This window comes from Lepidothrix coronata, unplaced genomic scaffold, assembly GCF_001604755.1.
Source record: "Lepidothrix coronata isolate B3197 unplaced genomic scaffold, Lepidothrix_coronata-1.0 Scaffold165, whole genome shotgun sequence".
NCBI lineage: Eukaryota > Metazoa > Chordata > Aves > Passeriformes > Pipridae > Lepidothrix > Lepidothrix coronata.
Genome location: NW_016690345.1, coordinates 102,272 through 117,807, shown reverse-complemented (window position 1 = coordinate 117,807; position 15,536 = coordinate 102,272). Strand labels below are relative to the sequence as shown.

Below are 15,536 nucleotides of genomic sequence, written 5' to 3'. Positions count from 1 at the left end.
CAAAAGCATTTCTTTATTATAAGGGGGAAAAAGCACGATCTTCTCTTCAATAAATGTTCCTAAACACACCCAGAACAGACTGAAGTTACAGAAAGGGCATTTTCCCCTGTGTCTGTCTTCAGACAAAACACCTTCCGTGTTAGCCCTTAATCTTTCATTCACCAATATTAAACCAGCAAAGTCATTTTCTGCTAACAAATCTGAAGTGAAATCCACAAAGGACAGTTAAAGCCCATCACCAATGTATTGAGGATAATTAAAGAACTCAAGCTTTAGACATTTCACGCTGCCCTCTGCATGTGAGACCTCGCTGGGGAAGCTGCACAGAACACAGTCTAAGGCAGCAGATGAGGTGTGAACATGCTCTAAGACCTGTCAGTTAAAAAATTAAGGAAAAAAAAAAGTCAGATTAAGTGATCAAACCAGAAGAGCGATAGAGACCTGTTGGCAAGGCAGAACTCCCCCCTAAAAAGCAGCACATGAGCCACAGGTCAGACAGACTGCTTAGGGACAAAACAGATGCAAAGAAGGAAAAGGCTGTTGCTGTAATAAAGCAAACATAAGCTGGCACTTTGAGGAGCTCCTGCTCTGCTGAAGCCCTTTTTGGCCCTTACCTAACTCTGTGCTCAGTTCTAGCACAGCTGGTATTATTAGCCCTGCTTTTGCAGTTGCTAAAAGAATCCTCGAGCTAAGAGCTACCCCCACCGAGTAGTATTTAATTTTATTTATTTTTAAATCCTCCCACTTGGCCACACCCCCCCCCCCCCCGCCCCAGCCCTGCTGGCAGCCGTGCTGTTCCCGTGTCACTCACTGGGCCATCAGTTTGCTGTTCAGGTCACTTGGCTCCAAAAGAGCTGCAGAAATTGTCACTGCTCTTTTCAGCATCTGTCACCAGCTCCTCCGGGAACTACAGCGCGACAACACTTATTTATGACTTATTTCTATTCTGCTTCTCCTGTTTTCCCTGCTGAGAATAAGGCTCTGCACATGCAAGACAATCCAAGACTGGTCCACACCAGCACACAGAACTAAAATTTCATCTACAGGAGCAACACAGACCTGACTGACACATACATGATCAACAGGCATTTATCACATGATGAAGGACAAATTCATATGGTGGGACAATAACCAGATTCACATTGTAATCACGGTGCTGGGTAGGTGAGGCAGAACACATCAGAAACAAAATGTCCAAGTTCACACCAGCTGGAGAAAAGGCAGAGATCTAAAACAACAAGGAATTTTTAGACTTTCTCCTTCTTCCAGAAGTTTTCACTTCTGTTTCTGTTGTTAATGGAAAACAATTCCTACTTGCTTGCCAGGCACCCCATGAATGTGCTTTTAACGTTTTAGCTCTCAAACACAACAGACATGAGCCTATCAAATACACTGATTCTGCCTCTCCCTCTCAGGTCTATTATCAAAAAAACCCCAACAACTGACCCCCAAACAACCATTGTGTTTCCTGCCCTGGAGTTTCAATTATAGTTTGTATTAAAGAATACAAACTGGACCGATTCTGAATCATCAGAAATCATACAGGAAACCTTAACTCTTTCACATTTAGATGAGATGTATCAATGTTCTTGTTTCCTTTTACTGAAGAATCTGTATGTTGAATTTGGTCTTGCAATTATTGTACTCTTCAAAAAATTTAACAGCTGTCACCCACTCTGCTCCAGGTTTCAATAATGTGCCTTACTGCATACACTTAATATTAAGACTTAAAGGAAGTCTCATAAAATTACCCCTATAAAATTTAAAAGTCACATGAAACGTTCTGCAGAGGTTACTGTTTCCTACAAGTCACCTAGTCAATGACACACCACAGCTAAAAACTAAACCTCTCTGGAACTTTTATTAGTATTACATCATTTAACTCCTCTGTGCTAATTACAGCCCTTCTTAAATGCCACACATTGGACTATAGCTCCTCATCCCACCATTAATTCCAAGAATGAGAAAAACAGATGCAGACAAGTCATTGGAAGATCTCTTTCTTTTCTTTCTTCCACATGCTTCTGAATCTGGGTGCAGGGTTGGAGAAACCTGATGGAGCAGCAGAAGTCTAAAAAGTCCCCAAAGCCTATTAAGTAGCTACAATTTTCACAAAAACTGGCAAAAAGGTGAAGTCTATGCGAGTCCCACCAAAAACATGGCTTTAACATCAAACAGCTGCCAAGCACGAGGGAAAACACACTGAGACCTTGAAAGTCCCCAGGGACAACAGAAAAACATCTTAAACGCTAATGGACAAAGTGTGACATTCAGTTAGTCAATCAGAAAACATAAATCCAAGGATCTGGATTCATTTTGCAGGCCAGGGATGAATGAAGGCTTCTTCATGCTCCTGCTTCTCCAGGCACTGCTCAGTTTTTAAAGCCCCTTTAATGCCCTTCTGCATTACATAAATTTCAGATATCGAATAATTTCACCTGCTAATTAACACAAAGCCTTCCTATGACCACGTGTAGCCTGACTGATGACACCAGAGCTGGTGAACGTGTCATTTACGGGTACGGAGCCGAGAGGGGGACTGGAAACCAGCACGTGTGGGGAGGTAAATCTGGGCGAACAAAAACTGCTGAAAAAGCCGCTGGAGCGAGATTCTTGTTTCCAAACTAAATCATCTCATTTATTAATGGCACAAAGAGTTGCAGGCAGGGCGAAGTTTCCCGCTGGAGTAGGCTCAGGACAAAACACCCACACAGCAGCAGACGGCACAGAACAAGGCGGGTCGGGTGGGTGCGTTTCCATATTCCCGTCGGGATCTTTCCAGCATGTATTTCACCAGTGAAGTGTTGGAATGCTCCGGGTCGGTCACGCCGGGACTCCGGCGCTCCCTGGCGGCCGCTCCCGGGATCCAAATTCCAACGTGAATTGGAATTAACGTTAAATTCCAATGCTCCTTTAGGCGCCCACGGGGCCTCGAATTGAACCGGGGCTTAAAACCGGGGCTTAAAACCAGCGGGGGCTCGAACCGAACGCGGGCCCAGCGCTTGTGGTTCCCGGCTAAGCCTCAACACCCAGCGGAAAAACTACATCCCCCCTGTCTCTTTCTTACTAAAAAAAACCCCAAACAAACAATAAACAAACCACAGAAGAGGAAAACACAACTGTTTGGACTCCAGCACCCCAGCTGGTGTTTTCCCGGTGGTTTTGCCACACGGAGGCTGTCCCTGTGTCAGCAGCTGCTCCAGCCCAGCCCTGAGCCCCGGCACATCACTCCAGATGCTGTACCAAACCCAAATCCAAGGAATTCCTGGAGCCAAAGGAGGTTCTCCCCAGCTCTGCCCCTCACTGGGGTTCCCCTCAGCCACAGCCTCCCGCCCGCCGAGCGGAGAATCCCCCAGGCCACATCCAGGGCCTGAGTGAATGTTGCCTCTTCCCAAAACAGCTGTCAGGATGGACCGAGACTTTATTTGCTTCCCATTAGGCTGATTAACATTTCCTAATGAAAACACATCTATAAAAGCTGACTTGATGATGCTGATGGCAAGTGACAGCCCTTCCCTGCGCTCTGGCTGTACCAGGATCCATTTGTCAGCTCCCATCCCGTAATGGAGAATCGGTACCTCAAGGTTCCCCTTTCAGACACCTTTGCTCACCACCACATTAGAAATGTTATTTGCACTTGGAAATAAAATATTGCTGGTAAATTTTTACACAGAGCAGAACATTCCTTAAAAAACTTAGTTAATTTGCAAGTAAAGCATCCAAAAATAATGAGAGTAGCACAGCACCAGAGCTAACGGCATTGTGAGGCAGCTGCCATCACACACCTGCAACTCCTGCCTCAATATTCACTATTTTATTGCTATTTTGGGCAGTTTTATTTCAAAATCTGTGTGTTACAACCAGCCATACAAAGTAAAACTTCCTTGGCTGGACTCAACTCTGAATCAAAGTTAGACCCAAACCCTTTTGTTTCACACCCCCCAATGCCAAGCCATGCTGATGGTAAAATTTTATCCTCTAAATGTTTGAAGGTCTGCTTCTCTGTGAAGTCAGAGAATCACAGAGCACACAGTTAAATGGGTCAGAGAAAATCTGAACGTGAAGCAGGGAGGGATGAGTAATTATTGGATACATGATGAACAGAAATAAAAGCAATTCTCATGCATTAATGGTACATCAAGCTAATTCAAGAAGGCTAAAATCATTAAAAAGGCATCCTGGGGCAGTACACAGTCATTACAATACTGTGCTGACAAGAAATATTAAAATAATCATTTCCAATGGCATTGATAAAATCCGTTCTGATAAGCAGGGGGAAAAAAATCCACTAATTCTTAATTGGGAAATCTGAAGAAAAACAGATCTTATTGGCATTTATCTTCTTTTTTAAACACATTTTCCCCGTTCAACAACTCCAAACACCACAAACTAAATAAGAATTTATTCTCTTCCGTGCCTGGGCATGTTACCACACTAATTCCCTGGAACCTGGAATTTTTCTTTTTCATTTCAGCCTGAAATTCAGGACCTGCTCATGCAGCTGCAAATTCCAACAGTATCTTAGACCCAAGTGGGACAAGGCTGAAACACCCTCTAAAATGGGCAAAATCCTGTTTCACTTCAGCAGCATTCACTGGACTCTACGATCTTGGAGGTCTTTTCCAATCCAAGTGATTCTATGATTCTGTCTCTGCTACAATCAATACTGAACTTATCAGCTGTAATGGAGCGTTGGGAACGATTTATTTGGATTTAACTCAAGAATAAAGTAGCGTTTTCATGCTAACAATAATCATTCAAGTTAAATTATTTTACCACTCTGCTGTGGGGAAAATAGGAAGTGAGTTATAAAGACAAGAATCATAACAGACGACCACGAACAGTTCAGTGGCTGCTTGCAGGGGAAAAATTAGTATTTTAATTTCTAACGTGTGTGCAACAAAGGAGTAAAAGGCCCTTCAATGCCATTTCCAATTCCATCCTTCGAAAGGTAGGTCTGCATCACAGCAAGGACCAGCACAAACAGGAAAAGAACCTACATTTTAGAAAAAGCTTGTAAAACAGCCTAAACTAGGAACTGGTGTCACAGTCCACTAACTGTGTGCTAAAGGAAAGCCTCTGGGTTGGTAACAGGGGTTTGGACAAAGGCAATTCACAGTCAGTGTCAGATTTACCAACTCAGGGCTCCTGAAAAACAGAATGGGGAAGAAGAACAGTGTGCACTCAGAACATAAATTCTGTCGTAAATCAGAGGTGATAGAAAACACTGCACAGAGTTCAACTTGATTTAAAAACATCAAATGGGAGTCACCGAGTGCAAAATAAGAGCACTAAAGGTAATGTGACTAAACCAAACCCCACCTACCTATTGCATCCTTACTGTAAAAATTCAAAGGAACTGAAGTGTTCCACAAAGTTACAAGCCACCAAAAGCTGAGGGACCTTGGGCAACATACTGAAGTACCCTCACAGACCTCCCAAAGAAACACCTGGAGGATATAATCACCAAGCATCACCTACCCTGGAGTACAATAAACACTGATTAAATCCTACACCTAAATCCTATCCAGCTGGGAGAAAAGTCTAAACATAATTTCAATACACAGAAGACATCCTAATAGGTGTAGTAGCTCCATGTCTTGCAAACAGCTACTAAGTTGTTAACATCTCTTTTTCCTGAGTTACACAGTAAAAAACCCCCACCTGTCTTATCCATTCAGCTATTAATGAAATGCATTAATTGCCTGTACCCCCCCCCCCCAAGCTTGCTGAAAAACACAGATAATTCAGGAAGGCTCTAGCCCCAACTTACAGTTTCCTCAAAATAACAGGAACTGCTTAAGAACACACTATGTGAAGACCCCTACTTGGCCTAGCCCCCCTCCCATTGTCCCTTCTTTTCCTAGTTCATTGACAATATTTACATCAAGAAGGGTTTTTTTCAGGTCACATCACAGAACCACAGAGTGGTTTGGAAGGACCTCAAAGTTCATCCCATTCCACCCCCTGCCACAGGCAGGGACACCTTCCACTAGACCAGGCTGCTCAACTCTGAAGTTCCACAAACCAAGTGTCATTTAATCAAGTGCTCCCTATTAGCAGCTTGCACTGCTCATTCACACCCCCTCATTTAATGGGGTTAAGAAGTTGCTTTGTTTGCTGCTGAAATAACCAGCAAAAATTCTCAGGAATTGGATCCGGTCCCAGACATGTCTGGCAAGTGTAACCCATTTATACAGAAGCATTTCTAATCCTATTAGTTGGCCAATATTAAAGAGTTGGTTGCCTGCCACGTAGGTAAAACAAAACCTTGATATTTCTTAAACACATGAGCTCTGTCAATTCTTTCTACTTGCTACTAAATTTAGCAGAGAGACAAATAAGCCCCCTGGAAGCTTACAAGTTTATCCCACTAGCTTTGTGCCAAGAGACTTCTCTCAAAAGGTCTCTGAGAAAAGAAAAAAAAAAAAGAGGAGCAGACAGCAGAAAGAGCCACAAACACCACGACTTGGAATATGTAATTAAAAATCTAACTATAGCTAGCACTCCAAAATAAATGTGCTAACAACAAAAACCCCTAATGGCTGTTGGAAACTCCTAATCAATACAGAAAATCTAGGCAGTGAAAACAGTAATTTTTCCAACTAGTTCAAGAGAAAACAGGGAGCAAAGCACAAAGATGCAGCTTGAAATCTGATCAAAAGGACAAGTAAAAACATCTTATTTGGAATTAAACTACTGCAGTGCACATCAGAATTTTCCATGTAAAATCAGGATGTTTTGCTTTTTTTTTTCCCATGCAAAAATTACAATGATTTGCTATTTCCCCCCACGCAGACAGTAGGATGTTTTGCCTTTTTATTCCATGTAACAATATGAAATTTTTGCCTTTCTATTTGAGAGGCCTTTGTACACACCTCTGCTGGATGCTGAGGGGAAAGTGCCTCACACAACCCCAGACAGCGCAGGAATCTGCAATGAACAGCTGACACCAAACCAACCCACAGAACTAAGGAGCTCTGAGAAACATTTACACTTAATTAAGAAGGTTTTCAGGCACAGCCAAACTGCTGTGATGAGGGGCTGACACGTTCAGCCACCAGACGAGCAGTGAGAAGGAAAGCCGGCAAAGCCTCCTGGTGGAAATTCCACTAGAGGGGGCACAGAGCCCATCTCATGCAGCCACGCTCCAACCTGAGGATCAGGGAATCACACAACACCCTGAGTTGGGAGGGGCCCACAAGGATCATCAAAGCCCCCGCACAAGGCTCTCATGGAATCACATGATAAATAAAGCATAGTTTGGGTTGGAAGGGACCTCAAAGCTCATCTCATACCACCACATCCCACTAGCCCAGGTTGCTCCAAGCCCCGTCCAACCTGCCCTTGGACACTTCCAGGGATTCAGGGGCAGCCACAGCTTCTCTGGGCAACCTGTGCCAGGGCCTCCCCACCCTCCCAGGGAAGGATTTCTTCCCAATTTCCAATCTACCTTCTCATCAGTTCAAAGCCAACTATCCACCTCTCAACTTCTAACACTCCATGAATACCATGGTATTCAAACATACAATTTAATTATCAACTACTCTGCACAAAGAGCTTCTCCACAAGCACTAAATCAAATCAAAGAAAACTTTGTTAAAATAAAGCAAGTGCCAGAGAAAACTGAAAATTAAATAAAAGTTAAAAATAGATGCTTAAGACTAAAGGTGCTGGTAGGGAAAACATCAGCGTCAGTGTGCTGTGCTCAGCACGAGGAGCCTTCCACTCCAGATAATGTAACAAAGGCCCTAAAAATAAGCATTTAAACATTAATGAATGCTTGGCAAACAGGGCAATACCTGAGCTATCAGACACAGGTGGTTATTTAAAGACTGAGTGATATACTGGGTGAAAAAGGTCTCGTGTACCGTCATGGAAGACTCTCTCCACGTTGAGCCCGTACGTGGCACAGGTCTCGTAGTAGGTGCATCTCTTGAGGTCATTTGACAACTTCCTGGCTCTGGCATCATCGATGACCCGGGGGTTAGTGGAGCTTATGGCATCTGCAGCAACAGCAGGGAAAAACAGGGATTAAATATCATCTGAAAACATCATCTTGTCAGTCGGAGTCACAGAATCGTTAAGGTTGGAAAAGACCTTTAAGTTCATCAAGTCCAACCATCAGCCCAGCACCACCACCGTGTTCACCACTAAACCATGTCCCCCAAGTGCCACACTCACATGCCTTTGGAACACTTCCAGGGACAGTGACTCCACTACTGCTCTGGGGAGCCCCTTCCAATGCTTTACAACCCCTTCCATGAAGAAATTTCTCCTAATGTCCAATCTAAACCTCCCCTGGCACAGCATGAGGCTGTTTCCTCTTTTAATGACCAGCACCCCAAACAACCAATTTAAGTACAAACCATGAGAATTTCAGAATTTTTAGAGATGCCAGAGGTTCACATCACTAATGTTACACCTCCTTACTAAAATCACCAGCACGCTGATTCCAAAAACCAGGGGAAAAACCTCCAATGCTTTTTGTTTACCTTAAATACATATATTTAGGTCAGCGGTTGCAAAAAAATACACAGTCACAGGAAATAACATGAGATCTGATGTAAAATGTACCTAGCAAAACAAGTGGGTGATTACTACAAACATGTCAAATGATTTTCAGGCCTCCTGTAAGTATCAGTTCCTAACAAGTAACTAGTGTTTGAAGCACAAAACATGATGTGCTTTTAAGAAATAGAACATTTTCAGGAGAGGCAATTAAAAATGTGCCGATGTATTATAATTAAAATAAAAACAGATACAGCTATTGAAGTTGCCCCATCCCTGGAAGTGTCCAAGGCCAGGATGGACAGGGCTTGGACCAACCTGGGCTAGTGGAAGGTGTCCCTGCCCATGGCAGGGGGTGGAATAAGATGGGCTTTAAGGTCTTGCCAACCCAAACTATTCTGGGATTCTATGACAGGCACCAATTTCAGCATTTACAGCTGCCCAAAAAGCTGTCCTAAAACTCTGCTCCTAAGCATGAAGTCAGTGCCTATAGCAAGGCTGGATTTGCAGCTCAGCCCTGGGCATGACAGGACCCTCCTTCAGCTGATGTTATCATTACCTTCTCATCAGATCCACTGAACACAAATAAAGCAGTTATTTGGAAAAGTAACAGACACTTTTTTTTTTCAGCAGAGGGCGCTGACAACATTTAACCAGAATGGAATTGATAAGGAACACCAGGGCTTGGAAAAGTTTGCCTTGTTGTTCTGGTCAGGCTGTGGCACTGAGCTGGCTTCAGAAGTCAGGGGAGAACATCTGAAAGCATCAGGCAAGTGCCAGCATTTGGAAGAGATTTCATCTCATGTCTCATTTCAAGAATACCAGTCAAAACCAAGGAGTCCAAGCTGGAGGGGGCTTGGAGCAATCTGGGATAGTGGAAGGTGTCCCTGCCCATGGCAGGGGGTTGGGATGAGATTATCTTTAAGACCCCCTCCAACCCAAACCATTCTGTAACTCTGTGATATCAAATAAGTATATTTCAAATGTATTTTTAACAGGTGTATTTATGTATTTCATATGTTGCATTGCACTGCACTGTTTGACTGTCAAGTACAGCCAAAAAGCTGTATTTTTGTCCTGATGCTTGCTCTCAGAATTAGCAGTATTTCCATCTTTAGCCACATTTTTAAAAATCCCCTTTGCATCAGTGCTGCAACAGAAAGCGAACTTTGAAAAAAACCAAATTCCTTCCTGATAATAACGGGAAGGAGATGGGAAACCATAGCCCAAAGAGTCAGCAGGGCACAAAGGAAAACAGCTCAGAGAAACATTTCCCCTTCGCCTTTCCAGCTCCAGCTCCACGCCGACAGCGCGGCCCTTCCAAGCAGCTCCTTTCTGCTTTTTGGTGTGGGTTCTGCTGTCCTAAGGCTTTTTGTGTCCCTACTTCCCCTTTCACTTCTCATCATCTGTTTCCACCCTGCAGCTGGGTTGTGATTGCTCCTTCCAGGCTGTCACCGCTCCGCGGGAGGCAGAGCGACGCAAAGTGCTCTCTGACCACAGGGCTGACAAAAAACAGGCTGAGAAAGCAGCAAAAAGCTTCCACACAACCAAACCAACTGGCACAGACCAAAGAGGAAGATGGCCAAAACTGAACCTACCAGAACAACTCCTGACACTTGTGTTCTCCCTCTAACACAGCACAGTAACCTAGTGATAGACTTGGAAAGAGATCCAGATCCAGTGGGAAGGAACTCAAAAGGAGTGAGGAGCAGCTGAGGGAGCTGGGTGGAGGCAGGTGGGGCTCAGGCTCTGCTCCCAACCGACAGGATGAGAGGAAACTGCCTCAGGCTGTGCCAGGGGAGGTTCAGGTGGGATATTAGGAAAAATCTCTTCACCAAAAGGGTTGTCAATCCCTGGCAAAGGCTGCCCAGGGAGGTGGTGGAGTCACCAACCCTGGAGGTGTTCAGAAAACATGTGGATGTGGCACCTGGGGACACAGGTTAGTGGTGGCCTTGGCAGTGCAGGGTTAATGGCTGGACTCAATGATCTTAGTGGGCTTTTCCAACCCCAATGATTCCACGGTTCTGTGATCTACATGGCCAGGAGCAGAGCAGCCTCAACTCTCGTGTGTCTACTCCACCCAGCAAACCATGGCATGGGAAACTGGTGAAATAATAAGGGATGCACTGGCAAAGCAAGGCAGGGAATATCCAAAAGACAACTCAAATGCCAAAGACATTGAAAGATTGTAAGTACCATTCCCTTGCCACATTTCCCTGTAGGACAGCTGTGATTAGCTGCTGCTCCAGAAGGAATTTTGGAAAAACTGGGGGGGGCCTGTCTCAGGTGGCAAAAAACTGCATTTCTGTTTGATACACAGAGGCCTCCTGGAGGCACTGCATGGGGACATGGATCAGTTCTGCTTCCCAACGTGCTGCTGGAGGTTTTCCACCCCTGATCCGTTTGCCTCTTAGCAATGGCAAGGTGTTGAACACTTCTGGACTGCCAAGCACATGGAAACTGGACTTCAGACCTTCTTTACACAACTGATGCACCTGCCCAAATTCAACGTGAGCATGTCCCTGCCAAGCAAGAAAACCACCGTGACCAGCAAGCACTGAAAATACTATTTAAAAATCTCCTTGTAAGTCATAACATCCTGGAATAGCTTGGGTTGGAAGGGACCTCAAAGCTCATCCCATTCCACCCCCTGCCATGGGCAGGGACACCTTCCACCAGCCCAGGTTGCTCCAAGCCCCGTCCAACCTGGCCTTGGACACTTCCAGGGATCCAGGGGCAACCACAGCTTCTCTGGGCAACCTGTGCCAGGGCCTCCCCACCCTCCCAGGGAAGAATTCCTTCCATATCCCCCCTCTTTCATCCCTGCTGGAGCCCCACACCCCCTCTCCCAGAGTGCAGCCAGGACTTTTGTCTCCCACCTCAAACCAGTCCTCACAACGCCCCGGCCCTGCTGCAAAGGCGAAAGGACAGGACGTGGCTTTGCCAGCCTGGAACAGTCCCTGTGGTCAGAAAACCAGCCCTGGGAATGAAGCCTGCCCTTACCCTGTGTTCCCACCAGGACCATGGGGATCTCACTAGTGTTGCGATAGTTGGCCATCCGGCTGTAGTAGTGGTACACGGTCTGGAAGCTGACTTCATCCTCCAGGCTGAAGACAAAGATAACAGCATCCACCCACATGGCAAACTGCAGGAGGAAACCAGAGAGGGCAGACTGTGAGAACAGCAGCACAGAGGGGAAAAGAGAAAAAAAGAAAAGGAGAAACATTCTTACCTTCCTTGGTGGGAAATACACAGCAGAGAAACTTAGTGACAATAACCAAAGCCTTAAAAGTGGCATCAGCTTCTAAAATGATGAATGTCCTCACTCTGCAGGGAATGGGGGTCTGGGAGGCACCAAATTTTTCCCCACACTCACAACAGCATCCCTTCCTCACTGGGGTCTGATTCTACAAGCTCAACTACTATCAGTGCACATTGGGTCTGATCCCCAGAAAACATGGCAGGCCCAGATTTCCAAACCTGTGCATGTGTAACACTTATGTCCAGGCACTTGACTTAGTGTGGTATTCCCCCCCTGGGATTTCCATGCATGCATGCTCATGTTGCCAGGACGAGCCTTGCTAGGAATTCTCACATCTTGACCAGTACCCAAACCCAGTAATTTGAGATTTCCAGTCCTTCACTCTACACTCTCCATTGAGCCAACAGCACCGAATGCCTCGTTCTGCTTTCAGAGGAAGAGCAGCAGCAGCCTGCTAAGAGACATGCAGGTGCACAGGCCAAGGCAAGGTGCCCTCAGGTGACCATGCAAGTGGGAAGGTTTCAGCTCACACAAGTGAAATAAGATTGTTTAAAGACATTTAACTTAACAGTGAACACACACAGGACACCAAGAAAAGACTGAAGTAAAGCTTACCTCACTGCCTTTATTTTTGCCTAAGTGACTCCATTCCTACCCAAATTTAGAGCAATGGAAAGAAGCTTCAGCCATGGGCATTTTCATGCTCTTTGTGTCATTACTATGTGTCAGGGACACTGGGGGGATGCTGAACAGAAAGGGCTGCAAGGAGGTTCACTGGGGAAAGGTTCTGCATATTCAGGACTGTCTTGTATGGACACTATGGACACCAAACACCATTATGGTGTAAAAACAGCCAGAAATGGTTTGAGGTTTTCAAGACAGTCAGGAAGCCAATGTTCCAGAGGGTAAAGACAGGACTGGTGACACACAGCACAGTTACTGCCAGGATAAGGTCAACCACCACACTGGGAAATCTGAACTGTTCAACCCAGAAGATGTAACCAGAGGAACTGGAGACAGCAGCGTTACTGTGGGTTTGGGTCTCACTATAAATAGTTTTCTCTGATTGGACTCAGCACTATCATGCCAAGAACTCCTCCCTACAACTACAATATCCTTAAAGTCTCCCTAATCCTTCTAAATGATTTGCTCAGTGTGCAGCAGCAGCCTTCTAATGAAGATCATTTTAAAACATCCACAGATTTATACAATGCAGTTCCTCCAGACACAGAATATTTCCAGTAATTTCTTATTTCTCTTTTTATGTTGAAATAAAGCTTCATCTTTGTCGATATCAGACCTATGGTACTAAAAACCCAAGGAATTTTGGGAAATACACGAGGTCTGGAAATGCTGGATGTCTTATCCACAGCACTGTGCAGGGAATAGCTTGAAATAAGGGTAGGTCAGCTGCTGTAACACAAATCCATCCTCAGAGAGGACTTGAGCACAGCTGGTAGCTCAAGGAAAGCTCAAAACCAAATTATATTAAAAAAAAACTTTACATTTCAAGAAAATAGCATGCAACAGCCTGTTATAGGTCGGTTACTATGTTAATTGGGTTTTACAACAGGAAATGGAATTATTTTCATCTTTGAGCAATTTTATCTTAGACAAAGAAAACAGAGATCATAGACCCACGAAGTGAGTCTTCAGGGGAGTTTGTTTTCTGTCCCTTCCTGGCAAAAAGAAGGGGGAAGCAACCTGGGGAAATCTCCCTGGCCCAGTGCCAGGAACAGCACAGTTCAGTTCCTTATTACATACTTACCTACTTACATTTTTATTATAATATGAACTTATCCTCCTTAGGAGGTCATAACTCTATCCCAATTATTCATGAACCCAGAAATGAACTTTTCATTCCAGGAATTAATAAAATGATTGAAGACTTTCAATACACATAAGACCTGAGATTATACCCAAAAACTCCAAAGGGGATTTACCTGTGAAACCCATGTGTTGAAAGGTGAAACAGCACTTAAGGTGACACCTTAAACCCCTCCATCCTTATGACTTGCTGAAGAACAAATCTGAGCCACAGAACCACAGAATGGTTTGGGTTGGAAGGGACTTTAAAACTCATCCTGTTCCATGCCCTGCCATGGGCAGGGACACCTTCCATCAGACAATAGTAATTAAACCCCCAAGTTTACCTCACCAAAAGCACACCCCGTGCCTGTTCATTAGTCTGCACTTAGCTGAGACAAACTCTGAAAACCCAGTTCTCTGGGCAGAAAAACATTTCCCATTGCTGTGTGTACCTTAACACCTCCAGTATTCATGTTTTCAGATGAGTGAATGTTCTCTAAGCACCAGGGCCTGGAAGCTGTGGGGAGCTTCAGCCAAATCCCTCCCAGCCCCAAACAGAGCACTCCTTGTAGGCTCCTGCTGACAGGGCTGCAGATGTGCCAGCAACACTCATTTTTTTGTCTTTTAACTTCCTTCCAGGATGTCTCTCTCCGTCTCCATTTCCTCCACCTCCTTTCTCTTCCCCTTTGTCCGGGCACCTTCCCCTCCTGCAGCTAAAGTGGTGCAGTGAAACCCGAGCTGCTGCTGCTGGCACCGCTCCCCTTCAGCTGCTCCTGATGCTCAATTATTGCTTGTTTGGAAGCTGATCCATCCCTGAACAGCCCAGCAAAGCAAGGACAGCAGCAGCCAACACACTTGGGAAACTCTGTGGGTGCCCAGGTAAGGAGAGGAGGAGGAGGAGGAGGAGGAGGAAGATGCCCAGGACAAGGACGGTGCCTGCAGACATGCTGAGTCTGTGCAGATTTAAGCAATGGTTGATTTAAGATGGGATAGTGGGAAGAAATCCTTCCCTAGGAGGGTGGTTTGGCCCTGGCACAGGTTGCCCAGACAAGCTGTGGCTGGTCCATCCCTGGAAGTGTCCAAGGCCAGGTTGGACAGGGCTTGGAGCAACCTGGGCTAGTGGAAGGTGTCCCTGCCCATGGCAGGGGGTGGGACTGGATGAGCTTTAATGACCCTTCCAACCCAAACCCTTCTGTAATTCTATTAACTCCTGACGTGTCACCTGCTGTGAGAGAAGGAGGTAACACAGCACACACAGAATTCCCAGTCAGAAATCCAGGAACTCAGAGGTGCTGAACTGGAACTTGCCAAGNTCTGCAAGAACAACGTGGCAAAAGGAGAAGCCAAAAGTACAGTGAACTTCATCCTCTGGCCATCCAAGGCCAGGCTGGACAGGGCTTGGACCAACTGGGGCTAGTAGAAGGTGTCCTTGACCATGGCAGGGGTGGGACTGGATGAGCTTTAATGACCCTTCCAACCCAAACCCTTCTGTAATTCTATTAACTCCTGACGTGTCACCTGCTGTGAGAGAAGGAGGTAACACAGCACACACAGAATTCCCAGTCAGAAATCCAGGAACTCAGAGGTGCTGAACTGGAACTTGCCAAGTTGAGTCTTAAACAGCAAAATATGGCAGCAGCAGGGAATGCAAAGATTTGGACACAAGTATGTGTGTCACTGTGTGCATGTCTACTTCATATTTTAACAATTTAGAGCTTTAAAATCGGAAGAGAACTTGACTGTAACACACAATTTTGTCACCAGGGGAAACACACGGATTGGGCTTTCAAGAGACATTAACTGTATATCCTCATTTACACAGTTTTACTCGTAATACCAAATATTTTCTACCCAGACTCTTTAATGCACTCTAATTGAAATCCCAAACATTTTCTGAATAAAATCTTTTTCACCTGAGGGCGATGTAGGAATTTTCCCAGCAGAGGGATGAGAG

General features: G+C 45.2%; 1 protein-coding gene across 10 annotated transcripts in view; it reads right to left on the bottom strand.

The window, feature by feature from the left end:
• The window catches only part of AGAP1 (ArfGAP with GTPase domain, ankyrin repeat and PH domain 1), a 292,625-nt gene that overhangs the window by 184,111 nt on the left and 92,978 nt on the right, over positions 1-15,536 (bottom strand). For all 10 annotated transcript variants that reach the window (XM_017829561.1, XM_017829556.1, XM_017829558.1 and 7 more), the window contains 2 exons: positions 11,515-11,656; positions 7,872-8,006 (listed from right to left, as the gene is read on the bottom strand). In XM_017829561.1, coding sequence (XP_017685050.1) covers positions 7,872-8,006; positions 11,515-11,656 — 277 coding nt within the window. The remainder of the gene's footprint in view (positions 1-7,871; positions 8,007-11,514; positions 11,657-15,536) is intronic.